The sequence below is a fragment of the Fukomys damarensis genome, unplaced genomic scaffold, assembly GCF_012274545.1.
Source record: "Fukomys damarensis isolate Sample0158 unplaced genomic scaffold, DMR_v1.0_HiC HiC_scaffold_15, whole genome shotgun sequence".
Classification (NCBI taxonomy): domain Eukaryota; kingdom Metazoa; phylum Chordata; class Mammalia; order Rodentia; family Bathyergidae; genus Fukomys; species Fukomys damarensis.
In genome coordinates this window covers 33,637,044-33,651,206 of record NW_022900927.1, presented here as the reverse complement: position 1 = coordinate 33,651,206, position 14,163 = coordinate 33,637,044, and the positions used below count along the sequence as shown (strand labels likewise).

Here is a 14,163-nt window from a genome sequence, read left to right as displayed (position 1 = left end):
GCTTGCCAGGCATGCAGCAGAACCACTGAGCTAAATCCCAGCCCTACAGAAATATTCTTTTTTTTTCTTGAGTTTGCTGGTACATTTTAGGTATACGGTACAGTTACATTCATTATTGGGATCTTGTACCTTTACATGACAGGTCTTGGTTCTCAATTTTTCCCCTTGTCTCTGCCCTCCCTTCACCCCCTCCCCTATAGAAATATTCTGAAGTGAGATCTCTGGGAAAAGTGAAATCTGGAAAATTGCTTTAGAATTAGTTTCATAGAATTCAAAGAGTTTCAAAAAGGCACAAAATCCAGGGACTCCTTCTTAGGGTGAGAACAACACAAAGATGGAGCAGCCAGATCTCAGAAGTACAGCCACCCCAGGTTTCACAGCTTTGGTGCAGACAAAAGGAGGCTTCCCTGTGGTCCTTAAGCAGAGGGACTAAAAGAGCCAACGATGTCCATAATTTCTTAAATGTCCTCCTGTGCCCCCTCAGCTGCTTTCTTCCATTTCCAGTTCTCAGGTGGAAAAACTGGAACATGGAAAAAGATTTCCATGACAGAAGTTGGATACCCAGCAAGCTTGATTCATGAGTTCACATTTCTTTGACTTTTTTCTTTGCTGATTTTTTAATAGTTTCCATCTCTTAGATGATTAGCCATGTAGCATAGTGATTAAGAACAGAGCAGAGACAGTGGCTAGCCTACCCAGCTCTTGTGGTGATGGCTCGTAAACTTTCTTGGGCACAAGAAGCACCTGGAGAGCTTATTGAAAACACAGCCTACTGGTCCCATTCCCAAAGTTTCTGGTCAGTCTATCTAGGGGGAACCTGAGAGCATGCATTTCCAACAAGTCCCTAAGTAACGCTCATGCTGTTGGTCCTGGAGCTACACTTTAAAAAGAACCACTGTCTTATGAGGTGAGGGAAGACTATTTTCCCCTGTGTAAAAAGATAGTACTGATACCTGATGCCTGTAGTTGTTAAATGAATCAATATATGCGAAATACTTTCGGCTAAATGATACTATGCAAGCATAGCCAATTTGTGAGCTTTGTGCTTTTTGGCCCATTTTGTTGTTATCCACCTGTTCTCTTGTGTTGGTTTGGTTTTGTTTTTCTAATGACCTATTCACCAGGAACTTCTTTTCCTATACTTCACATCCAGAGAACATGTGAACTTTGGAGACTGAGTGACTAAACTGAGCAAATAATGTGTGATTCCCAACTCTTCTGGACCTGTCCTTTATTTATTTGTACACTCTATGAGATAAGTTTTTGTGCATGTCATGAAACTGAAGATTTGGTGTTAGTTATGTGGATCATTTTGGAGGATGGTACGAGGTGGGATGGAAAAATACAGTCAGTGTCTACCTTTTTAAAGTTTATTACTGTAAAAAACACGTCGTTGAACTCCCTCAAAATACTCCCCCAAAATACTCCCCCTCACTTCAAACACACCGATCCCATTGTTCTTACCACTGTCTGAAGTAGTTCTGGGGGTCCTCTTTCATGAGTGTCTTTAGTTGGATGTCATGACTAATTTGGTTCAAGATGTTTACCTTTCGTGGTCCTTTTGACTTATGAAGAACCATAAATTGCATGGCCCAGATCTGGTGAAGAAGGTAGATGAGGACACTTAGTAACATTTTAACGAGCCTGCCTTTCTGTTGGATGGCACTCAGGAACAGCATTCACCATTTTTTATCACACCTTGTAAAGAAATGAAGGCGTTAAGAGTGATGGGATAAGTGTTTGAAGTAAAGGAGAGGATTTTTCAGTAAGAGGAATGGCAATGTGTCTTTTACTGGAATATTTACCATACATGTTGATCATACTCATAAAAGGAGCTCACACTGCTAATAAACTATTTTCAGGGCAGCCTAAAACAGCCTTGATGGTAGGGCTGTTATTCCAAATGCTCTTTGAGAAAAATGAAACAGTGCATTGGGTGAGCTCCTTCTACCTGTGACTTAGGTCGAAGGGTACTGGTAAGGATCCATAGAGAAATATGCAAGTCTAAGAAATCAGACCTGAGCCAGCCCTCAGAACCAAAGTTCCTTGTGTCAGACCACACATACAAGAAGCCTCATGAGAAATAACTACTAGCTCTGCTCCAGGGACTGGGCCACCCAGGGTCTCTGCTTCTCTCTTGGCATGTCCCACTGAAACTCTCAATACAGTGCTGTCTGATAGTGTAATCACACTGACACCTAGCATGGTAGCTTTTGACCTGGCTGCCTTTCCCTGGATCATTCAGTCATAGCCACATAGCAGGCAGGATCCTGCTCAGGTACAAACATTAACAACATGAGGCACAAAATGGCCTGGGAACTTCTTCCCCAGACCAGGGCTGACTCTGGCCTATCCAGTATTTCTAGAGACACTGAGGCAGCCTGGTGTCACTGGAAGAGCACAGGTCTTGGAATCAGACAGGTCTAGGTTTGAACATGGTTCTGCCACATAATTTCCTCTGCTGTAAATTGTACATATCACCCAGTGCACAGAGGTGAAGATCAAATAGCATAAACTGCTGTGTGCTTGGCGTAGAGCATCTGGACTTAATGAATGACAGGGTTTTGTATTTTAGTTCATTTTTAATGGAAAAAAAAAGCTGGAAAGGTAGAAAAGTGGGAAAATATTTAGTTTTATCACCCTATCACTTAGCCCCTTAGCACTGGCAATGTGCTGTTTTCAGCTCTTACAGGGACTCATCCATTATTTAAGGCTTTATATGCTGCAGTGCTGTATATTTTAATGAAGAATCTTTTGTACACGGTGTGATGTTATACAATTTTGCATTTTGATTTTTTTTTACATTATGAACTATTTTAACCTAAATTCTTTACATAATTTTAGTAAACGTGCCATAATTTGCATCAAGTTCTTATTGTTGGACACCTAACAGTAGAAAGCTAATTGAATAATGTGAGTGCACTCATATAATAAAACTCTTAGCACCATTTAAAAAGGTATAGTGGCCAGGGATTTAGCTCAGTTGTTCCACTGTCTGCCTTGCAAGCACAAGGACCCAAGTTTGATCTCCATTACCAAAAAAAAAAAAAAAAAAAAAAAAAAAAAAAGGTATAGTGAAGAATCTCTTAACACAGAAATGTGTTCTTGATTATATAAAAGTGAAATGGTTTCACCTAAAGACTAACTGCCTCCCACACCTGTCTTGACTTTCACTGACTCAGTCTCAGTGCTTCTCAAATTTCAAGGAGCCTCAGAGGCACCAGAGGAGCTTCCTAAATGCTTCAGGCTTTACCCATGGAGTTTGATTTAGAAGATAAAGGCTGGGTCTCAGGAACCATCTCAGGAGGATCCCAGGTGACTCTAAGGCAAGAATGGCCCACCTCCCATTTGGTCCTGCTTCCCCCCGCCTTTTTTATTGAGTTTATTGGTGCAATCTAGGTCTACAATACAGTTACATTCATTACTGGGATCCTGTACCTTCACATGACAGGTCTTGGTTCTCATTTTTTCCCCTTGTCCTTGGCCTCCCTTCACCCCTCTATTCCTGCTTTCTTTTCCAGGCTTCTCCATTACCTCCTGAACTTCTTTTTGAGTACTTCCTTTTCTTGTCCTAAACTGTAGAAGTTTTTCTGATCCTCCAAGCAAACTAGAGGTGGGTGTCCATGTCACAGCCCTGAGATTGTGTCGAGTCCTGAGTGAGTTACTAACTATAGATAGTGGAGTATCTGGAATCCAAATTTTGTTTACTTTGTAGTGAAAAGAGGCAGAGCACTTCAGAACTCTAGCACATCTGTTATTGGCTCGAATTCTGGGGAAGAAAGGTAGTCTTTACAACTCTGGAAATAACAGAAAATCTTGCTTAAATTACCCTTACTTTGGCAATCAAGTTGTTAAAAGGGAGTGCTTTGTCTTTTGTATACCTACTCTGGTCTAGGCAAGAGATGGCCAGTGTTAGTTAAAGAGGTTGGTCATTCCTAGAGGATTTTCAGGCTACTGGTTGGTTTTCATTCTCAGACTTTGTGCCCCGGAATTCATTCAGGGTGAGTTTTTCATCTTGCAATTCACTTAGGAGTTCACTAATGTTGAATTGGGATTGAGTGACACCCTAAAGTACTTCTTCACTTAGATTTGATTGGTTTGATGTCCTTCCATAAACTAAATAATATTGTATATCCATGTCAAGTAAAGTTTGTGTTGTCTTCTGCTATCTTTTATGTAGTAGGCCAGCTTTTGCAGACTCAGTAGTTACAAATAACAACTAATAAATATTATTTTGAGATAATATTGGGTTTCTTTTCTTGCCTGTGAGGGAAGACCATACTCTACAAATCTATTATTATTCTAATTTCAAAAGCATTAATAGTTACAGAAAAGAATTCCCCAGAATTTGACTTAACTAGCTAAGTTTAACAGCTCACTCAAAATTGCTGCCTTGTTTCACAAGAAGATGTTAATTTTCTTAGACTGAAGTTCAAGATGACCAGAGAATGGGGACTGTTAGGGAAGCAGGAGACCCTAGAGAATCAAATGCTTCTGGTAAGGAATGATCAAATAGTGTCCACATGGCAAACGCAGAATCACTCCTTAGAGCCCTGTTCAGAAGCATCACCTATAAAATCACACATCTGTAAAGCATTTTATAAGCCCCTCTTGGAAACAGTCAACCATTTTATCCTTTCATTCTGCACCTACAACTGTAGCTGATCCACGTTGTTGTGCTGTATCACACCATAGTGTCACACTGTGGTGTGATTGTACGTTGCTATTCTTCACTGAAACAGATTTAAGGGCTTGGGATAAAGCTCACTGCTACAGCGTGCTGAGTTCAATCCCCAGCACTGCCCAAAACATTCACTGGGCATAGGGCATTTGATCCAGGTTGAATGACTGGATATAGTAAGTTTCATAAATGAATGAACAAATGAATGACCACTGAACAAGGAACATCAGTCAGGTACACTGTATTTTCAATAATTCCTGTAGTTTCTAAATTTAAAGCATCACCCAGTCTTGACTAATTTCCCTAAAACATTTTTCTCATTATGAGAAGATGGTGAAATTGAGGGCTTCCCAGCCTGTGGAGCCTCTGATTTAAAAAACTAGATCTGAGGCTGAGGCCTAAGGATCATTAGTTTGAAGCAGCTTGGCAACTTCTCCTTTCAAAATAAAATTTAAGAAGCAAAAAGAAGCCAGGTCTGATATTCTGCAAAATCCGGCTCAACATCAGCCTACTGGTTGCTGTTAAATTCCTTTTCTGGGCTCTTGATTCCACATAATGCTTACTCATCACAGATACTTGAACTTTCTATATACATTTGCTATCTAGTCTTAAACTCTATTAAAAAGTCAATTTTAGAATCCAAAGCAATTTTTTCATTTTTACTGGTTTGAGAACCAAGCCACTTGAGAGAAAGATAGCTTTTGTTAGTAGGAGTACTAGAATTGAAGTCATATAGACCAGCGTTCAATTCTTGGCTCTGAGGCTCAAATCATAGCCTTGTATTATTGGCTGAGTGAATATGAGCTGTTTACTTAATATTTTTGAAGATGGGTTTTCTCATCTGTAAAGTCTGATTAGTAATCCATCTCAGTGGTCACGACACGGGTCCGCTCGGGATTATGCGAACCAGAGTAATGTCTGCACAGAGCAAATTGTTAGTCATCTTGTCTACCCTTCCCTGCCCAAATCACAACCTAAGGCATTGGGATTTAGATGTTTGCCTTGGCATTGTTAGAATGGGTTGTAGTTTCTAACTAACAGAATTCACACACGTCAAAGACAGTGATTTTAGTAGATAGAGGATCAGCTTGTTAAAAGTAAATGCTTTGTCTTTTGTGCACCTACTCTGGCCTAGGCCAGAAGGAGACAGGGTTAGTTGAGGGGCCATGTATCCCATCAGCATTTGGACACAAGGTTCAGAATTTCTTACTTTAAAAAAAAAAATCTCTTTCCTCAATTAAATGTTTTATTGTTATTGCTTTTTTTTTTCCACTTTCTTTTTCTACTGTAAGCTATGGCTCCCAGTCAACCATCAACTACAGTAACTTTGTATAACTGTATACCTTACAAGATTGTTTCTGTGAGGATCTAGGATCTCATAGCAAAATATGTAAATATTTTGGAAAAATAAGATCTATATAACCTAGTATACATGTTCAAGTTTTAAAAGTCACATTCTAAGTATTTGTGTTAAATAGGATTTTCTTAAATTCTGGCAGTAAACAAAGAGCATTTTAAACATGGGAAAGTTAGTCATATGAGCTTAAGTCACCACGAAATGTTAAAGTAATCAGGTGGGAGAAGCAACATCGTTGGTCCCCTACTCTCACTCCTGCAGAGTTCATTTGTCATTTTCTGAGCCTTATTTTTTCCCTTTTTCTTCCCTGTAAAGGTAGAAACCTGTGGGTCCTTGTTGTGGGTCGGTTTCCCAAGGAGCACAGAGTTGGGATTCCAGAATTCAAATACGTGGCAAATATGCATGGAGATGAGGTATGTACATGGTATGAATGTCTGAATTGTCACCAGGAAGCTTCCCCTCAGGTCTCTTGGGCTCTGTGTAAATGCTAAAAGGAAGCATGGAGAAGTCTCAAGCATGGTAGCAAAGAAGCAAAGCCCAGACAGGACTTCCCACTGAGGCCTTCTGCCAGCGTTAGGGGTCAGGGTGGAAGACATTTGGTTGTGTGCTCAGGGGCCTGGAAGAGTAGCCTGAGCTGTTTTTGTGCTTGAAAATGGGAGAATAATGACCCCCACCCCAGCTCAGAAATCCTGCCAGCAGATCCCTTCCAACACTTCCTGGGTTGATTCTCCCACCTCCTTCTAGGCCTTAAGGAGATCTAGCCCAGGAGCTCCATTGTGTTTAAACTCAAAGCTTTTCAATGCTTTCGATCTTACTAAAAAGCAACATAGCTAACATTTTAGGGCAGTGGTTCTTAACCTTCTTGGAATGTATTCTTGCCAAACTGGTACAAACTTGACTTCTGACCTCAAGGTCCATAGATCTTCTAGGAGTTTCTAGGTCTCGTATGGAGAATCCCAACAGGCAGTAAATACACATTGAATAGCGGAGGACAGAATTGACCACACTATTGTAGAACAACATAAGAGAAACATTGAAAGAGGTTTCACCTTTCCATTTTAACAAGACTATCAGGTATTTTTCTAGTTTATCCAGACCATAGTTTAGAAACATTAGAATGCTGAATTGTAGAAACCCCAGTTCTGGGTTTAATTAATGCAGGCTCCTAATTGACACCTAAAATCTAGTCACTTCTAGAAGGGTCGATGCCAGCACACACATAATGGGGCTCTGCCTTTCCCTTCATCCACAGATATTTGGATTGTTTAGGGGTAGGATTTTTGTTCCTCTCCCCTTCCCCACAACTTCATTCTGCTACTGGCTTGCTTCATAGAAAAACTATAATCAATAATCTAAAATCGTGCTTCCTAGGGCTGGGGATTTAGCTCAGTGGTTTCGCTGCCTGCTTCACAAGCACAAGGTCCCGAGTTCTATCTCCAGCACCAAGTAAATAAATAAATAAATAATCGAGCTTCCTGAAAATAGTGGCCTTCAAATCTCCACCTTTCCTCAAATTCTCTCTGCTCTGCTTATTATCTGTCTTCTATCCCATGGTTTCCAAATGTTGCACACAAGAAAAGTATCTCACTTAAGCAATCCCCAGATTGGTAAGTGCTGTGTAATTCCTCTCTAGCTGAAATACTGAAGGGAGACATGACTCTGTGCTTTAAGAAATGGGTACCTGGAGTGTTAAGCTAACCCAGCAACAAGCACAGCACAGGTCAGAGCCTCAGGTTCCCAGCCTCAGAGCCCAGGTCCTGATTACTGTGGCAGCAGCTACTCGATATGTGTTTATGAAGTTTACCTGAATTGCAATTATGATATTTATTTGGTTTTGCCTACAGAATTTTTTTTTTTTTAACAAATCAGCTTCTGTTTCTTAATTATCAAGTGAATTACTTTCACCATGAGTATTTATTTGGGTACAGAGTTTTGAAAAATCCACATCCCATTTAGAATTTCCCATCTGGTGGCATTTGTTTACAGCTTATTGTCCAGATATACACGTTGAAAGGAAAAATAGTCCCTGGACACTTGTGACCATGTTTTCAACTAGAAATAAACAATAATAAAGGACAAATGATTTTTACACATCTTCTAGGCATGTGAGACAGTTTTTGAGATGCGATTTTATGTTTAAATTTTTGTGTTTAAAGGATATTTTAATGGCTTATGCAGCCAATAGGACACAATATCTGAAATTACGCCTATCCTAGATAATCTGGGATATGTATTCAAAATTGGTAGAGGTTCCAAATTCGTTAAAGCAAAATTAAAAAGTAAAGCTTGTCCTCCCAAATAGTATTTCCCAGGTTCTTTATATCTTGCTGAAGGATCCCAAGGAACATGGTTAGGATCTCTACCTTCAAGGCGTAGCTGGTGGAAGGGGGAAGGGGATGGTGAGTCAGGTAATCATCATGTATGTGAGCAGCCTTCCCTGGCTCAAATGGGACAGTGCAGGTGTGCAGTGTGATAAGGGCACTGACCCCAGGCAAGGAAGAACAGAGGAGACATGTTAGATGATGTAATCTTTAGGCTTCCCCTTCCCCTTTTTATGGTGCTGACGATCAGATCTAGGACCTCGTGCACACCAGGCCAGTGTCCTACCACTGAGCCACACCCTTACGCTTACATCTGAACAGGATTAGTTGACAGTCAGACAAACGAATTAAGCCTGTAACTCAACATTGTGGTGCCCCAGCACTGACAGGCTTGTTTTCCCCAAGAAGGTGCATTACGGTGTGGCATTGTGGGAGCAGATTCTATCATTAGGGTAGCTAAAGCTTTTGTGCCTCCTCCCTTCCCCCTTTTCTCCCTGCCACCTGTGTTGTGCATTGCTCTTCAAAAATTTCCCACTGTTTGTAAATGCTCTTTGAAGAGCTATTCTCCTTTTTTATCTATCTGGCAAATTCCAAGTTGGCTGAATGGAAGTAGACCTGATATTGTGTTTTCTGCTTTCTGGGTTATTGCCATGTTAACTGCCGCTCAATTCACCAGTGAAAGGCTCCAAAAGCTGCTGTGTGCACATCAAGCCTTCCAGTTGCTTGTTGTTGGCAGTCCTTTCATGCGGTCTGCACCTCACACAAAGGAAGTGAGCAGGCTGAATACAAGGCTGATTAGGCCGGTGGGGACTGTTTTGACCACATTCTTTCTTCAAATTTGAACTCTCCAAGGTTTCATATTCAAAGACTTAATTCTAAAGTCTTAAAATTAGGAAGGGAGGGAAGTTGATACATAAAACATGAATGAGTGTTTGGAACATTTATATTAAGGTTGGAATTAATTAATTTGAATAATATTTGGCACGCATCTACTGTTACAGAGGAAGCAAATACAGCCCAACAGGGAAAAAAAAAGATTTTTAACTCCCTCTGAAATATTATCTGTTTACTGTGACATTTTTTAAGTCATCTGACTGTTACTTGGTTCTTTATTATCTTTCAAAGGTTTTTATTTGCCCTCTGCTGTTAGCTTGTGATTTGTTGTAGAATATTGAGACACACAGAAAATACTTTGGTCACACACTTCCCTAAAATTGTGATTTTATTGTTTTTGTAATAGTGCCAAAGGTTTTCTTTAATTTTAAACATGATACTAGAAAAATAAAAGGAAATAAAAGTTATTCAGAATACTGTCATCCAGAGTAGCTATTATTAATATTTATTGAATATCATTGTAGACACATTTCTGTGGTAAAGAACGGCAGAAATTAAAAGAATATAAAATAGAACATGTGTCACATTATGTATGTTATCTTTAACATGTATGAAATTCAATCATTTAAATTTATTAACTGAAGAATAAAACTGAACAGAAACCAAAAAAAGCTGGTGAACTTGATAAATATTTTCTCAAAACAAATTGCTAAAAGTTCTTTCTAAAGTGAGAAAAAGATTATGAAAAACTTTGAAACCATAGTAAATGAATATATATCTAAAGTTTGATATCTTATGGCCCCTCGCTATGAAAAGTGAAGAAATTAGCACTTTGAAAATTCCTCCCTCTTCTCTCTCTTCTTCATCCCCATTCCCTCTGCTGATTATAAACCTTTACATTCGGTGCTGTGCCCTTTCCACAGTTGCTTCATCTAGTGCTTTATCTCAACTGGATTTTGATTCAACCCGAACTCTTTACTCATCTGCTTTTGGTTGGGTAAATTTTATTGCAGCTCCTGATCTGAATACTTGCTACTTGAGAATGTGTTACGGGTCAGATAGTTAAAGGAGAGATTCACAGCATAGGAATTCTGTTGTCCTCCCACTGTGTATTTGACATGGGGCTCGGCTCAGTCCTGGAGCTTTTACTCGTGTGTCCTGTGGTCTCTTAACTACCATTTAGAAAGTTTAGGAACTACAAGGGTCACTTCTTCCTCCCTTCTCTTAGCCTGTTTCCTTCTGAGAAAGTTCCTTGCACAAATTGCCCTTTCATACTTGGAGCCCCCAGACTTCCCACACTGCATTTTGGAAAGCCAGTGATTGCTTGGGCTCTCAAAACTTATTCTACCTTAGCAATGCTACCCATGTAGGACATCTATGGCTATTTTTGTTTATCAGCTTGTAAGATCTTTTTCCAGTGAAAATTTTGACTGTAAAACAAGTCACGATAGTAGAGGAGGAAGATAAAAATGAGTAGGAAGTCAGGATTGACTGACTGATTTTTGCTCTGAATTTTATGACTGCCCATGAATGTGTACTTTGCATAGCCTGAATTTTCTTCGGCCTCATCTCAATTACTCTGTGTTCATCAGCATGACATATATATAAAATGTGGTCTGTTTATATGCCAGTGAGCGGGATACAGTGAGGAGTTATCATGCAAGGATTACTTGTCCTTTGTTGCAGGATGCCACTACTTTACTGGAGTAGCAGCTGAAAACTCTTTTGAGGCTCCATTAAATCTTTTCCTGTGAGATGTCAACAATCATTTCTCTGCAGCAGTGTCCTTGTTTAACCACCCACTGCCCCTGATTTCCCATTTATTAGCTCTTCAACATCTGGTCTTCAGAAGCACATTCTTTGAGCCTAGCATTATTGGTAGTCTAATCAACTCTTCCAGTTTTAAGGCTGAAATCTAAATAACTTTTTTTTAGGTAAGAAAAGTGAGCTAGTGTCGGGGCCGGTGGGCTGAAGGGAGGTCTGATCAGGCGAGGTTCCCAAAGAAAGAATACACATGGAGCAGAGATTACAAAAAAGCAGGAACCAACTTTAATTTCCACCATCAGGGAAGCATCAGAGCATGAGAGTTGGAGCCGCAGCTGCAGAGCTCAAGAGCTGTGTGTCTCTATCAGCTTTTGTGAGACACAGACAAAACAGCCACGCAACCTTGCATAGTCTTGTGTTATGTGCATGGCTGCTTATGATTTATTATTATTATAACAAACTTCATCGTGCACCTGTGGTAAACAATAGACTCGTGTCCTCAGGTGCCCTCTGATGTCCTCAGGTGCCTGGGCTTTGACACATCTGCCAGAAGTCCCCTACGGCTGGGCATGGTATCACATGCCTAAAATCTCACCTCGCTAGGAGGCAGAGGCAGGAGGATTGCGAGTTTAAGCCCAGCCTGAGCAACTTAGAGACTTAGCAAGACCCTAACTATAAATAAAAAGGGTAAGGGGGGCACTCACCGAGAAGGGCCCTGTGTTCGATCCCCAGTACCACGAGAAGAAAGGGAAGGGACAGAAAGGGAGCATTAGGGTAGGGAGGGATGAGAAGAGAAAGGGGGAAGGAAAAAGGAAGAAAGAAAAGAAAGGGAAGGAGGAAGAAAGAGAAGCAAAGAAAGGAGGAGAGAATAAATCTCCTCTGAGTAGTATAGAGAAATATCTCTCACAGTACTTCACTTTTCAAGTCCTTGGTGGTAGCAAAGATAATTTTAAGTGAAGATGACAGTTGAAATTTTAATAGTCATGTTTTTACTTAGGTATATTAGAAAAATATATCTAGCAAAGTGGTAATGATACAAAATTTTATTTTATTTTATTTTTCTATTTTTGGTACCAGGGATCGAACTTGGGACCTTGCTCTTGCAAAGCAGGCGGTGGAACCACTGAGCTAAATCCCCAGCCAAATTTTTATTTTCAATATAAGCAAAAAAGGAGCACATCTAAAGAACACATAAAGTAAATAATAGTATATGGGTAATATGTACATATGGCGAAAAATTGTTAAGATGATATCTAAATTCCTCTTATTTCAGAAACTCAAGAATGCAGAAATAAGAAATACATAGATAAAGCAAAAATTGCCCAAATGCACAAGAGGAGAACTTGTAAAGGAGAATATGGAGATCAGAAACCTATTTAAATTATGCTTATTAAAATCTAATTTTTAATGAGGCGATGGTTTTCATGTGTGCCTCCCACTCTCGCGGAGCTGCACAATGCCCTGCCTTCTCCTTAACTCTTCCTTTTCTCCACAAAATATTTTGGAAGGCAAGCACATGGAAAATGTCCTAAGAAGAACCTTTGCTCTAATTCATTTTTTGGTAGCGGGGATCCAACTCAGGACCTTGTGCTTGCGAGGCAGGTGGTGGAAACACTCCGCTAAACCCCTGGTCATCTAATTCAGTTTTAAAAGGGTGAATTATTCTGAGTTCTGTCCTCAGCACCAAGGGGAAAAAGAAGCAAGTTATTTATAAACAACTATTTTAACTTTTATTAGCAAATACTGCACAGCAGATCCTGTGATCGACTGCATCTTGCCAGATTGTCAGGGTGCTTGAGTAAGAGTGGCCTCACAAGTTAAGAAGTTAGGTTTAAAGTATCATGTGCAGAATCCTAGGCAGAGAGAGTCATTGTCTGAGAACTGTTTCCCTTATTGCCCCTGACTTAATAATGCCCCTCTTCTCTTTCACACACAGACTGTTGGGCGGGAACTGCTACTCCATCTAATCGACTATCTCGTAACCAGACATGGGAAAGATCTTGAAATCACAAATCTAATCAATAGTACCCGGATACACATTATGCCTTCCATGAACCCCGATGGATTTGAAGCTGTCCGGAAGCCTGATTGTTACTACAGTAATGGAAGGTAAAGTTGGGTTGGCCTCACTTTATGGGCACCTGGGCCCTGGCAGGAAGAGGTGCCTCAGAGCCTGTGTGCTGTCATTAATGTACTGACTCATGCCAGGCCTGCCCGCTTCCTGGAAGATGGGACAGGCAACCAGGGCTCCCTGCCTGCCTGTCCTCCCCTCCACTGGCCATTCCTCCCCACGCCCTGACTCCAGCCTCTCTGCTGCGCAGACAGCTTGCCTCCATGTTACCCTCTCCTGCTGCGACCCCTTCCCCAACCAGGTCCCGTGGCCCAGGTCCGCTGGTGTACTGTTAGATCACCCAGCACTCTGCATCCTGGCACCATTCTTAATGTCTCTTTCCCCACTGAACTGCAAGCTACCCGAGGGTAGGAATCCTGTCTGATGTGTTCATCATTGTTAGTTCTTCATCGTCTGGCATAGTGAGTACCCAGGCCTTCAGTGATGATGTGTTAATTTATTAAGCCAATAGTAAAAGGACTGCGTCTTACAGTCATTCTTGTTTAAATAGTTTATGTTGTTTCAAGCTGCTGCAGAAGGTTTAGAGTTTCTCAAGTGTCTAATATGCATATTTGTGCAATTTATAAATTTGTTTGCTTGACCAAAAATAAGTAAAATCTCACCCTTCAGTTTTAAGTTTCTCTACCATATATTTACACATAGTCCGTCCAGTTTTTCGAAATGTTTGTATAAAGTAATGTGTTCACTAATGTTTCTGTCATCAGTAGCTATATAAAGAATCACCCAAAATTTGGTGATATAACACAACAGCCTTTTTATTTGTTCTTGGTTCTGTAAGTGAGGATTCTGGGCAAGGCAGAGCAGGAATGGCCAATCTCTGTACCATATCGGCCTCAACCTGGGTCTGTCTGGATTCTAGCTGTCACCTGGGTTCCTCGTTCCTCCATAAGGACTCTCCATGTGTCTATTATTGAAGAATCAGAGCTCTAAAAGGGAGTGTTCCAGGAACAGAAGTCCCAAAAAGCAAACACTTTTCAAGCCTCTGTTTGCCTCAAAACAGCTAATGTCCCATTGGTGAAAGCAGGTTACATGGGAGGAGACCACAAAGAGTGTAGGCGCCGGGCGTGTTTCATAG

At 40.6% G+C, this 14,163-nt stretch overlaps 1 protein-coding gene across 1 annotated transcript in view; it reads left to right on the top strand.

Annotated features, from left to right (window-relative positions):
* Nucleotides 1-14,163, top strand: part of Cpm (carboxypeptidase M) — a 65,678-nt gene that overhangs the window by 30,203 nt on the left and 21,312 nt on the right. The window contains 2 exon segments of the mRNA XM_033763493.1: nucleotides 6,354-6,451; nucleotides 12,894-13,071. Coding sequence (XP_033619384.1) covers nucleotides 6,354-6,451; nucleotides 12,894-13,071 — 276 coding nt within the window.